We start from the raw sequence: 15279 nt of genomic DNA on the forward strand, positions 1-15279 counted from the left end.
TAGGGTATTTTTTACAGTCAAAACTCATAGCAGGGTTTTTGGTCATTCTTAATTGGTTCCATGTTGTTAATTTTCTAATCTATGGTTTCCTATTGGATCCAGATTGCTTCTCTTGTGATGCTAATTAGGTCTTCCTTCTTATCTCTCTTTAGCCAGACAAGGTGTCTCCAAACAGCCAGGGGTGAGGTTTGGAGCTGATGTTCGTTAATGGCTGCTGATGGCCTTTTGTCTTTTGGGCTCCTCCTAGTCTGTAGTTATGTTGAGCTCATCAGACCTCACCTGGCAGAAAAATGTCCTGGAAAAAAATCTTAAAATTCCTTTTCCCTGGGTAAGAAACCAAACAAACAAACCCCTTGACAAAATTTATAGAAAATATTTAAACTGGTATATTTTCCAACACACTGTCTGAGGTACTTGGAAGGTACAGACTTCCCGATCCGCCCACTGTCTGTGTCCCTTAACATGCACCCCTAGTTGGTCTGACATTCGGTATTCGTGGCTCTGGGAAGTGTTTGTTCTGCTTGTGGAAGTTCAGGAATGGAGCAGGAGCTTGGCTGAGCAGCAGTCTGTATTGAATCATGGAATTGACTCCACAACTCAGATAGTTATGAAGTAGGTATGTGTTTATTCCAGCTGGGGTGCATGGGGGGTAGCCCCTCCAAAGGCATGCACACCTCAGCAGCACTTCAGGAGGTTTACATCAGGTTACAGGTTACTTATGCATATAGTTAGACAAAGCCCCTATACATATTAATTACCTATCCCCGCTTCATATTATAATGAGTTCAAAGTTCACCTAAATATGCTCGCGCAAGCACAGTGTCTCAGATTAATTGTGGGCAAGGGTCCCAAATGCTTGATGACGGCATAATCGATAGTCTTCCTCACAATGAACTCTTCACCTTGCTCCCTTGCGCATGCTCCCTTGGTTCTTGGTCCAAGTCCAAGCCTGAGAACCCACCTGTACCGGTTCAGGGTCCAAGGGTGGGATGCTCAGTTACACTCAGTGGTTTTTCTCAATTATTTGGCTCTCTTCTCTCTATCCTCCCCGATACTAGGTAGGCACAAAATCATTAAGCGAATCACAAATTGCCTCCAGCAGGCAAATCTTAGTAAATCATTATCCAATCTCTGGCCTTCTAAATCAGTTCAAAAGTTATTATTATCGAACTTCCAGCTCTTTTAAATTAATAATTTCTATTTTACCCTAACTCAGAAGGCCTTCCTTCACTTGTGCCTCTTCTGGTGTCGGGTCAAGGCAGACCTCTGTGAGAAGCTCTTCCCACACTCGGGACACTCGTAGGACTTTTCCCCAGTGTGGATCACCTGGTGCTTCATCAGGGTGGACATCTCCCTGAAGCTCTTCCCACACTTCCCACACTCATAGGGCTTTTCGCCAGTGTGGATGCGCCGGTGGGTGATGAGGTTGGAGTTTTGCTTGAAGCCCTTCCCACAGTCAGGGCAGCGGAAGGGCCTCTCCTGGGTGTGAATGCGCTCATGGAGGAGGAGACTGGAGCTGGTGTGAAACCTCTTCCCACACTTGGGACACCCATAGGGCCTCTCCCCAGTGTGGATCTTCTTGTGCTTGATCAGCGAGGAGCTGTCGCTGAAGCTCTTCCCACATTCCACGCAATCGTAGGGCTTTTCCCCAGTGTGGATCACCTGGTGCCGCATCAGGATGGACATCTGGCTGAAGCTCTTCCCACACTCCCCACACTCATAGGGCTTTTCCCCAGTGTGGATCCTCTGGTGCACGATCAGCTGACATCTCCACCTGAAGCTTTTCCCACATTCCCCACACTTGTGGGGCTTCTCTCTGCCCTCAGGCTTCTCCCTCAGCTCTGAGCTCCGGCTGCATCTCCGGGCCTTTTCCTCCTCCTCCATCTGGCCACGCCTTGGCAATGACAAATCCTGCTTTGGGGGAAAAACAAGGGCTCAGCGCCTTGCCCTGGGGGTTCCTCCTGCCCAGCTCCAGCTCTGCAACTCTCCCAGGGGTTTGTGTCCATAAAAACCCCAAACCACCACCATTCACCTCAAAACCCTCACAGCGTTTACTTCTCTCTGCTCTTTGCACTTTGGCCTCCTCAGGCTCTCCCTTCCCTGCACTCATGGGGCTCCCGTGGCTCCCGGGCTTCCCTATTTTCCAGGGTCCCGCTTAGGGATGATCCGGGGGCTTTGGGGGTCCCAGGGGTCCCTTCTCCCCTCAGTCTCTGCTCCGCGCTTCCAGGGATCCCAGGCTTCCCCCTTAGCCACGCTCCCCCCTCTCCAGCCTGCCGGGGCTCCCCCAGCTCCGCCATCGCCCCTCTCCGCTCACCCCACTCCGGGGCTCCCGCCCGTCCCCTCCACCGCTCTCCCGGCCGGACCCCATGCCCCATGTCCCCCTCCCACCCCGACACCGGGCCGTGCCCACCTGCAGCCCCCAAAATATCCCCCAAAGCCCCACTGCCGCCTAAGCTTTGCCCTTCCGCCACATCCAAACGTTCCCCCCGCACAATCAAACCCTCCCAGCGACCCTGAACGAGATTTCGGGCTCAATCCCGCAAGCTGCGAGCTCCAAACACCCGCCCAGAAAAAACGCCGCTCGGGGACCCCCGAGACATTTGGGGCGACTTCCTCCTCCCCCTCACCTGCGGCGTGCGGGGCGCCGATGCTCCCGGGGCCGCGGCAGACAAAGAGCTCCGCGCTGCTTCTGCTGCTCCTCCTCTTCCTCTCTCCAACCTCTTCCTGTTCCTCCTCTTCCTCTTTCCTCCTTCCTCCTCCCGCGGCTCCTCCTCCTTCCTCCTCCCGCCTCCTCCTCCTGCTCGGATCTCCGGCCTTTCTCCCGCTCCTTCCTCATCCCTCCTCCTCCTCCTCCATCCCTTCTCCTCCTCCCCCCAAGCCCAGCGCCCACCCTTTCCCCCCCTTGTCCCCACGCCGTCGCATCCCGCGGGAGGAGCCGGGATGGAGCCGGGGCAGGTCGGGCTGGGGCAGCGCTGGGCTCCGGGCCAGGCCTGGGCGCCCCCCACGCGCCCCCTCCCCAAATTGGCCTGGCGGGAAGCGCTGGGGGCGAGGGGGGGGCGCAGATGGGGTTGGGGTGGGGAGCGCTGGGCGCTGCGGGTCTGCCTGGGAACTGGAGAGTCATCAGCGGCGCGAGCTCGGATTGGATCAAAATCGCTCAGCGCCTTCTCCCATTGGCTCATTTTCGCGGGGCTATTTTTCGGGGCTGTTTTTCTATGGGGTTTGGAGGTTCTGGGGGGCTCAGGGGAGTCTCAGCGCCTTTTTTGGGGTTCGCTGGGTGCCGTGTCGGGGTTCAGCTGCCTCCCAAGGCCCCCCAGAGCGGGGTGACACTTGGGGACACACGGGGGTCCCCATTCCCGATCCATCCCGGGGTCAGGTCTGCCCCCCAATCACAGCCCCACCGCGGGGTCCCCCCAAGTCCCTCCCCAGAGCCCCCCAAGAAACGCGACCGGAGCCAACTGGGAAGCTTTATTGGGAGCACTGGGAGCAGCCGGGCGGGGTCAGAGTGGCAGCAGGGCTGGGGGGACACACGACCCCCCAAAATCAGCGCGGGGACAGAGCGGGGGGTCCCGGCCGGGCCCGAGGCCACGGGGAGGGGCTGCGGCCGGCGGCGGCTCAGGAGCTCTGTGGGCAGAGAAAAGGGGGTGACACTGGGCTGGGGGGCCCCGGGGGGAGCACAGCCGCTCCGGGGCAGGGGGGACACGACCCCCGGGACCCCCCCTCACCTTCTTGCGCAGGTAGAAGCCGAGCCCCAGCGCCAGGAAGACGAAGCCCAACACGAAGCCCCCGATCCCCGTCAGCATCTTGCTGCGGGCAGCGTCCGGCGGCATCTCTGGGGGTCAGCAGGGCTCAGGACCCCCAAAAACCTCTCAGCGACACCCCAAGCCCCTCCAAGCACCCTCCCAGTCGCCCCCAGCCCACCCAGCAGCCCCTGAAACCTCCTCCCGATCCATTCCCAGCCTCCCCAGGACACACCAAAGCCCCTCCCGTCCCTCTCAGCACCCCACAACCCCTCCCAGTTGCCCCCCACCGCCCCAGGAGCCCCAAACCCTCTCCCAGTCCCTTCCCAGCCCCACCAGGACTCACCAAGGTCCCTCCCAATCTCTTCCCAGCACAATCAACCTCATTCCAACCTTTGCTTTTCCATCCCCAATCTCCTTCCAGCCCCTCCAGCCTCACTCCAACTCCCTCCCAGTTCCCCCCAGCACCCCCAAACTCCCTCCCAGTGCCCACCAGCACCCCCAAACTCCCTCCCAGTGCCCACCAGCACCCCCAGAACCTCATCCCACCCTCCCCAACATCCTTCCAACCCCTTCCCAGCCCTCCCACACCCCCAAGCCCCTCTCCCACTATAAACCAGCCTCTCTCCACCTCCCTCCCAGTTCCCCCCAGCACAGCCCAATCCCCCTGCCAGCCCCCCCAGTGCCTCCCCCGCTCCCCCCGGCGCTGTGGGCTCTGGCCGTACCCCAGTGCCGCCTCAGGGGCTGCTCCAGGCTGACGTGCTCCACCTGGCAGGTGTAGGTGACCCCGCGCCGGGGGGGCGTTTCCAGCAGCACCAGCAGCTGGTAGGTCCAGGCCCCGTTGGGGAGCAGGTCGGTGGTCATCACTTGCTCCGAGAGCTCCTGCTGGCCCTGGAACCACCTCACCTGCACCTGCGCAGGGTAGAAATCCATCACGGAGCACAGCAGGCGGCCGGGCTCGGGCTGGGAGCTCGAGGGCACCAGCGAGATGGACACGCTGGGGGGCACTGGGAGAGAGAGGGGAGACACTGGGATCAGCTGGGGGGGCGCTGGGAGAGAGCTGGGAGGGGTGGGGTGGTACTGGGAGGGACTGGGAATGAAGGGGGATGGAATGGGGGGGCACTGGGAGAGAGGGGTGTGAATTGGGGGCATTGCAGGGCACTGAAATGGAGTATGGAAATCTGGCAGTGCACTGGGAATGGACTGGGATTGGCATTAGACAAACTGACAGGAACGTTGGAGGCACTGGGAGTGACTGGCAATGCAGTGGGAGGGACTGGAAATGTACAGAAATTGCGATTAGTGGGACTGGGGAAGGACTTGGATAGAGGGGATTGGATTAGGGCATACTGGGACAGCACTGGGAGAGAGGATGGAGGTCTGGGAGTGGACTGGGAATGAACTGGGATTGGCTTTAGAGGGACTGGGAGTGACTGTGCTAGCACTGGGAGGAGCTGGGAATAGAGTGGGAGGGACTGGGGGCACACTGGGAGAGAGGGGAGTGGATTGGGGAGCACTGGGAGGGACTGGGAGAGAAGGTGGATGTCTGGGAATACATTGGGAATGGATTGGGAATGGGATAAGAGGGACTGGGAGTGACCATGGTGGCACTAGGATGGACTATGGTGGCACTTAGAGTGACTGTGGTGGCACTGGGAGGGACTGGGAGTGAATTCCATGGCACTGAGAGGTTAAGTCCAGCGCCGGGAACTCGGTTCTGCTTGTCTGCCTGATGAGTCATCAGAGACGCGCGCTCTGATTATCTGAGAAGCGTCATCTTCACGCTTGGCTGAAATGGACGCGCTGGGGGGGCTGGGAGAGACTGGGGGGGACTGGGATGGACTGGGAGAGCCACAAGAGTCACTGAGAAGGACAAGAAGCCCCTGGTTTGGCACAAGGAGGGCTGAGGGCTCTGGGTGATTCCCAGGGAGGGTTTGAGGGGCTGCAGGGTCATTGCCAGGGCAGAGCCTGAGGGGACACCTCTGCCCCACGCTCACCTCTGCGCTCCACGCTGAACGGGGTGAACACCTTGTAGTTGTGCCGGCAGACTAAATCCACCTCAGCCCGTTTTCTCTCCATGAAATCTGGCAGGCTGTTCCAGTACTTGGCCTGTTTCTCCCCATACGGGGTGAACCCCACGTGTTTCCCCACATTGCTGTCGAAGCTCGCGTACTCCACGCGGTTGTAGATGTACCTGTCCACGAGCCTCACCTTCTCCGTGCCGTTAATGAAGTGACACTTGGCGTTATACATGTGCTGCAAGACCCCTGTGTGTGCAAGGCACAGGTCAGGGGTTCCCCCAGCACCCCCATCGATCCCAGAGCTCCGGGGGTCACCCCGGATCCCCACTCCGCACCCCCTGTGCCCCACGGCCGCCATGGGACCCTCCTGCCCGCGCTCCCACTTCCTCTTTCCCACCCTTCTCCCTATTTCCCCTTTCACATCCTCACTCCCCGCCATTTTCAGCCACTCCCTACTTCAATTTTGGAGTCCCATTCCCTTTTTATTGCCCTTTTTCCGTCTTTTTTCCACAACCCCCTCATCCCCATCCCCATCCCCTCCCGCTCAGTTTTGGGCTCCCACCCTCCCCTTTTCCCCACTTCCCCACCCTCTCCCACCCCTTCCTCACCTTCCCCCAACCCTCAGCCCCTCCCGCTCTCCCTTTCGGCTTCCCCTCCTCCTCCCCCTCCACTTTGGGCTCCCAAACCCTTTTCTTTCCCCTTTTCCCCCTTTCCCATCGCATTCCCTGCTCCCCCCGCTCACCCGACAGCTCCGCGCCCGCAGCCGGGGTGGCTCCCAGCACCACCAGTGCCACCAGTAGGGCCCCAGCTGCCGCCACTCGCCCCATGGCCAGCGCCGGGCAGCTGCCGCCAGCCCCGCAGCAGCCGCTGCACTGGGAGCTCCAGTCCGGAGCAGCGCGGGATCATCCGCCCCGCGCGCTCTGATTGGCCGGGCGCCGTTTTGGGACGCGCTCCCATTGCCTGGGCGTGGTTTTGGGCGCGCTGCCATTGGCCGCAGTTGTTTTGGACGCGCTCCGATTGGCCGGGCCGGTTTGGGGCCCGTTTTGCACAGGCTCTACCCGGCAACCGGTGACCACACAACACACACGCCCTCCCATTGGCTCCGCCGCTTTTGGGGCGCTGCGCCCCCACTCCCACTCCCCCCACTTCGCCGCCGCTGCACTGGGACCACCACTGACCCTTCCCAGTGTCGCCACATCCCGAGGCGCCATGGATGGAGCGCGGAGCTGCCCCTGCCTGCTGTTGCTGCTGGCGCTGACCCTGCCTGGCCTTTGGGGGCTCCAAGGTGGGCTTTGGGGGGTCCTGGAGCCGCGGCGTTGGGATTTGGGGTGTCCTGGATCCATGGCAAAAGGGGATCGGGGAGATTCAGAAGGTTTAACCCCCTTTTTGGGGATTTTTTTGAGAAGGGCGTTGGCCCAGCTTCCTCTTTTTTCAGGGTTTTCTCCAGGTTTTTTTGTTCAATTTTCGGGGTCAGCAGTGGCCAAACTCCTCTTTTCCCACGGTTTTGGGGTTCTGACAGTTCCCAAACCCCCCTGTACCCGAGATTTTGGGGCTCTAGGAGTTCCCAAACCCCCCTGTTCCCAGGATTTTTTGGGGCTGGGTGTGTCCCTAAGCCCCCCTGTAGCCAGGATTTTGGGGCTCTAGGAGTTTCCAAACTCCCCTGTACTGATGATCTGGGGAACTGGGAGTTCCCACTTCTTCTTTTCCCAGGATTTTGCCTGGCTCAGGGTACTGAAATTCCTCTTTTTCCAGAATTTCGGGGCTCTGGGATTTTCCAAACCCCCCTGTAAAGACAAATTTTGGGGCTGGGAGTTCTCAAACCTCCCTGTATTGTGCATTTAGGGAACTTGGCGTTCCCATTTCCTCTTTTTCCATGATTTTTAGGGTCTCATTGTGATGAAATCCCTCTTTTTTCCGAATTTTGGGGCTCGGAGATTTCCCACACCCCCCTGTACCCAGGATTTTTTGGGGCTGGGCATTCCACAACCTTCCTGTACACAGGATTTTGAGAAGTGGGTGCTCCCATATCCTCTTTTTCCCGCAATTTTGGGGCTCTGGGATTTCCCAAATCCCCCTGTTCCCAATATTTTCTGGGGCTGGGAGTTCCCAAACCCCGCTGTACTGACGATATGGGAAACTGGGAATTCCCACTTCCTCTTTTTCCAGGATTTTTAGGGTCTCATTGTGCTGAAATTCCTCTTTTTCCAGGATTTTGTGGCTCGGGCATTTCCTCAACCCCACTATTCCTGGAATTTTGGTGCTCTGGGAATTGCAAACCCCCCTGTACTGAGGATTTAGGGCTCTGGGAGTTCCTATTTCCTCCTCTCCTATGATTTAGAAAGGCTCATGGTGTTGAAATTCCCCTTTTTCCCAGGATTTTGGGGCTCTGGCAGTGCCCAACCCTCTCTGTTCCCAGGATTTTGGGTGGAAATCCCCATTTTCCAGGATTTTTATGCTCTCGCCCCCCACAATTCCCCATTCCCATTGCCCCACACCATCATCCAGACAGAATATGACCAAAAATCCATTTCCAGGGGAATTCAGCCCAATTCCAGGTGTGTCTGACTCGATTCCAGGAGGATCCTGGGGCAATTCCAGCCTCTACTGCAGCACCAACACCATTCAAAGCCAATTCCAGGTGGACTCAACCCAATTCCTGGTGGATCAAATCCAGTTCTAGGCAGATTATACCAAATTCCAGGTAAATCCAACCCACTCTCAGGTGGATCAAATCCAACTCCAGGTGGCTCAAACCCAATTCCAGGTAAATCCAACTGAATTCCAAGGGCATTCAACCTCATTCCAGGCGGATTTAACCCAATTCCAGGTTGATCCAACGGAATTCCAGATGAATCCAATCCAGTTCCAGGTGGATCCAACCCAATTCCAGGAGGATCAAACCAACTTCCAGGTAGATTAAACCAAATTCCAGCTCAATCCAATCCAATTCCAGGTGGATCCAACCCAATTTGAGGTAAATCCAACTGAATTCCAGATGGATCAAACCCAGTTCCAGCTGGACCCAACCCAACTGCAGGATGAACCAACCAAATACCTGAGAGATTCAACCAAATTCCGGGTGGATCCAACCCAATTCCAGGTCGGTTAAACCAAATTCCAGTGGGATGCAACCGAATTCCAGGATGAATCAACCTAATTCCAGGTCGACAAAACCCCATTTCAGGTAAATCCATTCCAGTTCCAGGTGGATCAAACCCAATTCCAGGTGGATCAAACCCAATTCCAGGTGGATCAAACCAAATTCAACTCTCTAAAGGTCCCATCCCCCCTTTCCCTCCATTCAGGAAGCTCCTGGCAGCTTTTTTCTCTCTGCCCTCAGGCTTCTCCCCCAGCTCCGAGCTCCGGCTGCATCTCCGGGCCTTTTCCTCCTCCTCCATCCGGCCACGCCTTGGCAATGACAAATCCTGCTTTGGGGCAAAAACAAGGGCTCAGCGCCTTGCCCTGGGGGTTCCTCCTGCCCAGCTCCAGCTCTGCAACTCTCTGGCAGTTTGGTGGCTGTAAAAACCACTAACCACCGAGATTCCCAAATATCCCACAAACATAAAGAAACAGACCCCAAACTCCCACAATATCAAGATTCAGCCAAAAGCCCCTTCAAGATATAAAGATTTACTCCCAAAGAAACCCCAAAGCATGAACATTTAGCCCAATAAACCTTAAAAACATCATGATTTAGGCCCCGTGAAAATCGTGGATCCCCCTCCCCAGTCACCTGCTGCATGTGGGGGGCTGCAGATACAGGCAGTGCTGGAACCTTGGGCTGCCTCCTCTTCCTGCTCCTCCTCCTCTATCCCTACTCTTCCTCACACTCCTCTTCCTCTCACTACTCCTCCTCCTCTTCCTTCTACAAAATCCCACCTCCTCCTCCTCCTGCAGCTAATTAATACAATATTGATGAAGAACAAAACCCCAAAGCAGCTTGTGGGGGGCAGAGCCACATGTGAGTCACCCGATGGCTGCCCTGGCAGAGAAGCTTCGGTTCCAGGCAGCCACGAGAGGAAGGAGCTTTAGAAATGCAAATGAACCCTGCTGGGGCAAAGGCTGGACAATGGACCAGGGCCTTGTGGCCTGGGGGAGCAATTGGGCCAATTCCCTCTGTCCCTCAGCCCGAGCTCTGCCTGCTTGCACAGATGGAATTTGCACAGCTCAGGGCAGAGCCCAGACTGAGGAGATCTGACTGTGCAGCACAAACTGGTTCAGCTGCAAAGAAAAAGAGCAAATGGGAAAATGTTGGGAAAACTTCATTAAAAAAAGTGGGGGAAAATCATGTCTCTGCTCACTCCAACATGTGCTAGCATTGTGGATGATTTATAGAGTGTAATGAACCACTGGGGATTTTTGATACCACAAGTTCAGGGAAATCAGTTCGGAATCCAAATATTGAGTGATTTCATTAAACAAAAGTGGAAAATAAGGTCAGGAGGGTGCACCTCAAAAAATATTTCAAAAAATTAAAACGGCCACTAGAACAAATGCTACAACACCATGGAGCAGCCCCTGGGAATCCTAAGAATTCCTATCAGGTCCCAGAACCAATTTGTGAATTTGAATTGTTACTAATTGACAAAGAGTGCTGCTCAGCCAAGCTCCTGCTCCAGTCCTGAACTTCCACAAGCAGAACAAACACTTCCCAGAGCCACGAATACCGAATGTCACACAAACTAGGGGTGCATGTTAAGGGACACAGGCAGTGGGCGGATCGGGAAGTCTGTACCTTCCAAGTACCTCAGCCAGAGTGTTGGAAAATATAAAAGTTTAATTATTTTCTATAACTTTTATCAAGGCTTTTGTTTGCCTCTTTGTTTTCCCAGGGAAAAGGAATTTCAAGTTTTTTTCCAGGACCTTGTTCTGCCAGGTGAGGTCTGATGAGCTCAACATAACTACAGACTAGGAGGAGCCCAAAATACAAAAGGCCATCAGCAGCCATTAACGAACATCAGCTCCAAACCTCACCCCTGGCTGTTTGGAGACACCTTGTCTGGCTAAAGAGAGATAAGAAGGAAAACCTAATTAGCATCAGAAGAGAAGAAATCTGGATTCAATAGGAAACCATAGATTAGAAAACAAGCAACATGGAACCAATTAAGACTGACCAAAAACGCTTCCATGACTTTAAACTGTAAAAAAAATCTGAAAAATCATGTAAAATAATGTGCCATGGCATAATTCTCTTTACAAACCATAGATCTGCATATATGAGGTCTCTCCCGTGGTACATCCTGGCCAGAACAACATCCTGCTCAGACAATAAAGTAACGCCTTGACTCTCTAACATTAAAAATCTTGTTGAAAGGTTTTTGTTTTTCCCGCAGGTACAGTGACAAGAGGGCAAAGGGACAATGAAACGCAGCCGGGAAACGAGCATAGAAAGGAGGCTGCGTTTTACAGCCCCATGGCAAATGGCCCACGGCCTCTCCCTCTGTCCATCCCTAAAGTCACTTTCACACGACTCCTCTGTCTCCTGCGGCCACACAAACCTCTGGCCACGCGGATTTTCCCGCACACTGCCGCCGACAGCGCAGCCACCTCTGTGCTACCGACAGCGAGCGGGACGAGCCAGCGCTGCTCCGGCACCGCCTCCTGCCGAGGCAGCAGCGGCAAGGAGACCGCGGGCAGCCGCTCCCTCAGCGGCCTCAGGCCAGCGGCAACACGGCGCCACAGCCAGCGAGGGAGGGAGGGAGGGAGGGAGACGGGAGAAGGAAGCCGCCACAGCCCCCCTGCCGCCCCCTGCATCCCCTCCATCCGCCCGCAGCGAGCCCCGAGCCCCGGCACAAGGCAGCGCGGCTCCCACCTGCGCTGGGACAGCCTCTCCGAGCTCCGCCGCCGCCTCCCCGGGCTCCGCCCGCTGCCGCCGCTCCCGGGCCGCACACACGCTCCCACCATGGCGCCGCTGCTGCCCCACTAAAGCCCTGCCTGCCTGCCTGCCTGTGGGGGCGACACCGGCGCCGGCCTTGTCCCCGCTCGCTGGCACCGAGCAGCAATGGCGCTGGGACAATCCCGAGTGACAGCACAGCCAGCCAAGGGCAGCGAGGCGCGGGCTCTGCACAGCGCACAGCCCAAGCCCCACGCTCTCAGTGCCCCCCGGGCTGGCCGAGGCCAAAGCCGCACATGAGGAACAGCCCTGCAACGGGCCCGGGCCCAAGGCGCCATTGCTCTGCAAACAGCGACCAAGTTCTCCGCACCTCCCGGCCCCGCCTCGGCACGCAGCCCCCGGGGCAGCCCCACGGCCCCCACGGCAGCTCCCAGCCTCCGCCAGCCGCCCTGCAACGGCCCAGGGGGAGCAGGCCAAGGGACGCGGCTGCCGGCGCCCAGGGGACGCCAGGGACAGCGGGGGCACTTCACAAGCCTTTCCTGCAAAAGAGAAAACCATCAGCAAGGAAAAAGCAACAGCAGCGCTGGCTCCAGAGCACAGGGCCACACGAGGCCATGGCACATTGCAGTGGGGTGACGCTGGCCCCATGCCAGGCGCCCAGCAGAGCTGCTCTCTCACTGCCCTGCACAGCCGCCATGGGGAGAGAAAATTGAACCAAGGCTTCCTGAGCTGATAGAAGGACCTGGCTAAGAGATCCCTCATCAGACACCTTTGTGCACAAAACACGCTCAGAACTGACGATGTGAATTGAATTTATTGCTAACAAACATAGAGCAGGAGAAGAAGTACAATTTGACCTTATAAAACACCTTCCCCCCACCGACGGGGATCACCTGGAATGGGGGTCACCAGGATTCTGCCCAACGGGGATCACTGGGGATCATCCATTGCAGATCTTCCCACTGGGGATGGAGTTGGAGCAGCAATGAAGCTCTTCCTGCACTCGGAACACTCGCAGGGCTTCCCTCACTGGTGCCTCCGTTGGTGCTGAGTCAAGAGAGAGCTCCTGGAGAAGCTCTTCCCACACTCGGGACACTCGTAGGGCTTTTCCCCAGTGTGGATGCGCCGGTGGGTGATGAGGGTGGAGTTGAGCTTGAAGCCCTTCCCACAGTCAGGGCAGCGGAAGGGCCTCTCCTGGGTGTGAATGCGCTCATGGCGGAGGAGACTGGAGGTGGTTTGAAACCTCTTCCCACACGTGGGACACTCATAGGGCCTCTCCCCGGTGTGGATTATCTTGTGCTGCATCAGGTTGGAATTGCTCTTGAAGCTCTTCCCACATTCCGTGCAATCGTAGGGCTTTTCCCCAGTGTGGATCACCTGGTGTGTGATCAGGGTGGACATCCGGCTGAAGCTCTTCCCACACTTCCCACACTCATAGGGCTTTTCCCCAGTGTGGATGCGCCGGTGCCTGATGAGGGTGGAGTTTCGCTTGAACCCCTTCCCACAGTCAGGGCAGCGGAAGGGCCTCTCCTGGGTGTGAATGCGCTCATGGCGGAGGAGATTGGAGCTCCTCTGAAACCTCTTCCCACACTTCCCACACTCATAGGGCCTCTCCCCAGTGTGGATCTTCTTGTGCTGGATCAGGGTGGAGCTGTCGCGGAAGCTTTTCCAACATTCCCCACAATCGTAGGGCTTTTCCCCAGTGTGGATCCTCTTGTGCTGCATCAGGGCGGAGCTGTGGCTGAAGCTCTTCCCACATTCTGTGCAATCGTAGGGCTTTTCCCCAGTGTGGATCACCTGGTGCTGCATCAGGTGTGACATCTGGCTGAAGCTCTTCCCACACTTCCCACAATCGAAGGGCTTTTCCCCAGTGTGGATCACCTGGTGCTGCATCAGGTTAGACATCTGGCTGAAGCTCTTCCCACATTCCCCACACTCATAGGGCTTTTCCCCACTGTGGATCCTCTGGTGCACGATCAGCTCAGATCTGCGCCTGAAGCTTTTCTCACATTCCCCACACTTGTGGGGCTTCTCTCTGCCCTCAGGCTTCTCCCCCAGCTCCGAGCTCCGGCTGCATCTCCGGGCCTTTTCCTCCTCCTCCATCTGGCCACGCCTTGGCAATGACAAATCCTGCTTTGGGGCAAAAGCAAGGGCTCAGCGCCTTGCCCTGGGGGTTCCTCCTGCCCACCTCCAGCTCTGCAACTCTCCAAGGGGTTTGTGTCCATAAAAACCCCAAACCACCACCATTCACCTCAAAACCCTCCCAGCGTTTCCTTCTCTCTGCTCTTTTCAGTTTGGCCTCCTCAGGGTCTCCCTTCCCTGCACTCATGGGGCTTCCGTGGCTCCCGGGCTTCCCTATTTTCCAGGGTCCCGCTTAGGGATGATCCGGGGGCTTTGGGGCTCCCAGGGGTCCCTTCTCCCCTCATTCTCTGCTCCGCGCTTCCAGGGATCCCAGGCTTCCCCCTTAGCCACGCTCCCCCCTCTCCAGCCTGCCGGGGCTCCCCCAGCTCCGCCATCGCCCCTCTCCGCTCACCCCACTCCGGGGCTCCCGCCCTTCCCCTCCACCGCTCTCCCGGCCGGACCCCATGCCCCATGTCCCCCTCCCACCCCGACACCGGGCCGTGCCCACCTGCAGCCCCCAAAATATCCCCCAAAGCCCCACTGCCGCCTCAGCTTTGCCCTTCCGCCACATCCAAACGTTCCCCCCGCACAATCAAACCCTCCCAGCGACCCTGAACGAGATTTGGGGCTCAATCCCGGAAGCTGCGAGCTCCAAACACCCGCCCAGAAAAAACGCCGCTCGGGGACCCCCGAGACATTTGGGGCGACTTCCTCCTCCCCCTCACCTGCGGCGTGCGGGGCGCCGATGCTCCCGGGGCCGCGGCAGACAAAGAGCTCCGCGCGGCTTCTGCTGCTCCTCCTCTTCCTCTCTCCAACCTCTTCCTGGTCCTCCTCTTCCTCTCTCCAACCTCTTCCGGTTCCTCCTCTTCCTCTCTCCTCCTTCCTCCTCCCGCGGCTCCTCCTCCTTCCTCCTCCCGCCTCCTCCTCCTCCTCGGATCTCCGGCCTTTCTCTCGCTCCTTCCTCATCCCTCCTCCTCCTCCTCCACCCCTTCTCCTCCTCCCCCCAAGCCCAGCGCCCACCCTTTCCCCCCCTTTTCCCCACGCCGTCGCATGCCGCGGGAGGAGCCGGGATGGAGCCGGGGCAGGTCGGGCTGGGGCAGCGCTGGGCTCCGGGCCAGGCCTGGGCGCCCCCCACGCGCCCCCTCCCCAAATTGGGCTGGCGGGAAGCGCTGGGGGCGAGGGGGGGGCGCAGGTGGGGTTGGGGTGGGGAGCGCTGGGCGCTGCGGGTCTGCCTGGGAACTGGAGAGTCATCAGCGCCGCGAGCTCGGATTGGATCAGAATCGCTCAGCGCCTTCTCCCATTGGCTCATTTTCGCGGGGCTATTTTTCGGGGCTGTTTTTCTATGGGGTTTGGAGGTTCTGGGGGGCTCAGGGGGTCTCAGCGCCTTTTTTGGGGTTCGCTGTGTGCCGTGTCGGGGTTCAGCTGCCTCCCAAGGCCCCCAGAGCGGGGTGACACTTGGGGACACACGGGGGTCCCCATTCCCGATCCATCCCGGGGTCAGGTCTGCCCCCCAGTCACAGCCCCACCGCGGGGTCCCCCCAAGTCCCTCCCCAGTGCCCCCCAAGAA

At 57.9% G+C, this 15279-nt stretch overlaps 4 protein-coding genes and 1 pseudogene across 5 annotated transcripts in view; 1 reads left to right on the forward strand and 4 right to left on the reverse strand.

Annotated features, from left to right (window-relative positions):
- Positions 1-15279, reverse strand: part of LOC146421354 (uncharacterized) — a 155690-nt pseudogene that overhangs the window by 34987 nt on the left and 105424 nt on the right. The gene's annotated exons all lie outside the window — the stretch shown is intronic.
- Positions 1-15279, forward strand: part of LOC146421355 (uncharacterized) — a 121611-nt gene that overhangs the window by 27841 nt on the left and 78491 nt on the right. The gene's annotated exons all lie outside the window — the stretch shown is intronic.
- On the reverse strand, positions 623-2032 carry LOC146421358 (uncharacterized). Its single transcript, XM_085047498.1, has one exon. The coding sequence runs from the start codon at positions 1882-1884 to the stop codon at positions 1228-1230; it is 657 nt and encodes a 218-aa protein (XP_084903624.1). The 5' UTR covers positions 1885-2032; the 3' UTR covers positions 623-1227.
- Positions 3451-6679, reverse strand: LOC146421359 (class II histocompatibility antigen, B-L beta chain-like). The gene is made up of 5 exons (XM_085047546.1): positions 6501-6679; positions 5735-6004; positions 4463-4744; positions 3723-3829; positions 3451-3621 (listed from the first exon to the last, which is right to left on the reverse strand). Exons 1-5 carry the CDS (start codon positions 6583-6585, stop codon positions 3613-3615), a joined length of 753 nt encoding a protein of 250 aa, XP_084903672.1. The 5' UTR covers positions 6586-6679; the 3' UTR covers positions 3451-3612.
- LOC146421360 (uncharacterized) overlaps positions 12382-15279 on the reverse strand; it is a 50466-nt gene continuing 47568 nt past the window's right edge. Inside the window, exon 6 of the mRNA XM_085047531.1 lies at positions 12382-13338. Coding sequence (XP_084903657.1) covers positions 12618-13338 — 721 coding nt within the window. The 3' untranslated portion in view covers positions 12382-12617. The remainder of the gene's footprint in view (positions 13339-15279) is intronic.

This window comes from Lichenostomus cassidix, unplaced genomic scaffold, assembly GCF_008360975.1.
Source record: "Lichenostomus cassidix isolate B80296 unplaced genomic scaffold, HeHo_3.0 HiC_scaffold_33, whole genome shotgun sequence".
Taxonomy (NCBI): Eukaryota; Metazoa; Chordata; class Aves; order Passeriformes; family Meliphagidae; genus Lichenostomus; species Lichenostomus cassidix.

Coding starts and splice junctions, on each gene's coding strand:
- LOC146421358 (XM_085047498.1), bottom strand. CDS start 1,884: ATGGAGGAGGAGGAAAAGGCCCGGAGATGCAGCCGGAGCTCAGAGCTG.
- LOC146421359 (XM_085047546.1), bottom strand. CDS start 6,585: ATGGGGCGAGTGGCGGCAGCTGGGGCCCTACTGGTGGCACTGGTGGTG. Junction 4,745..5,734: donor GTTCAGCGTGGAGCGCAGAG/GTGAGCGTGGGG, acceptor TCTCTCTCCCAG/TGCCCCCCAGCGTGTCCATC. Junction 3,830..4,462: donor GCCCCTGAGGCGGCACTGGG/GTACGGCCAGAG, acceptor GCTGACCCCCAG/AGATGCCGCCGGACGCTGCC.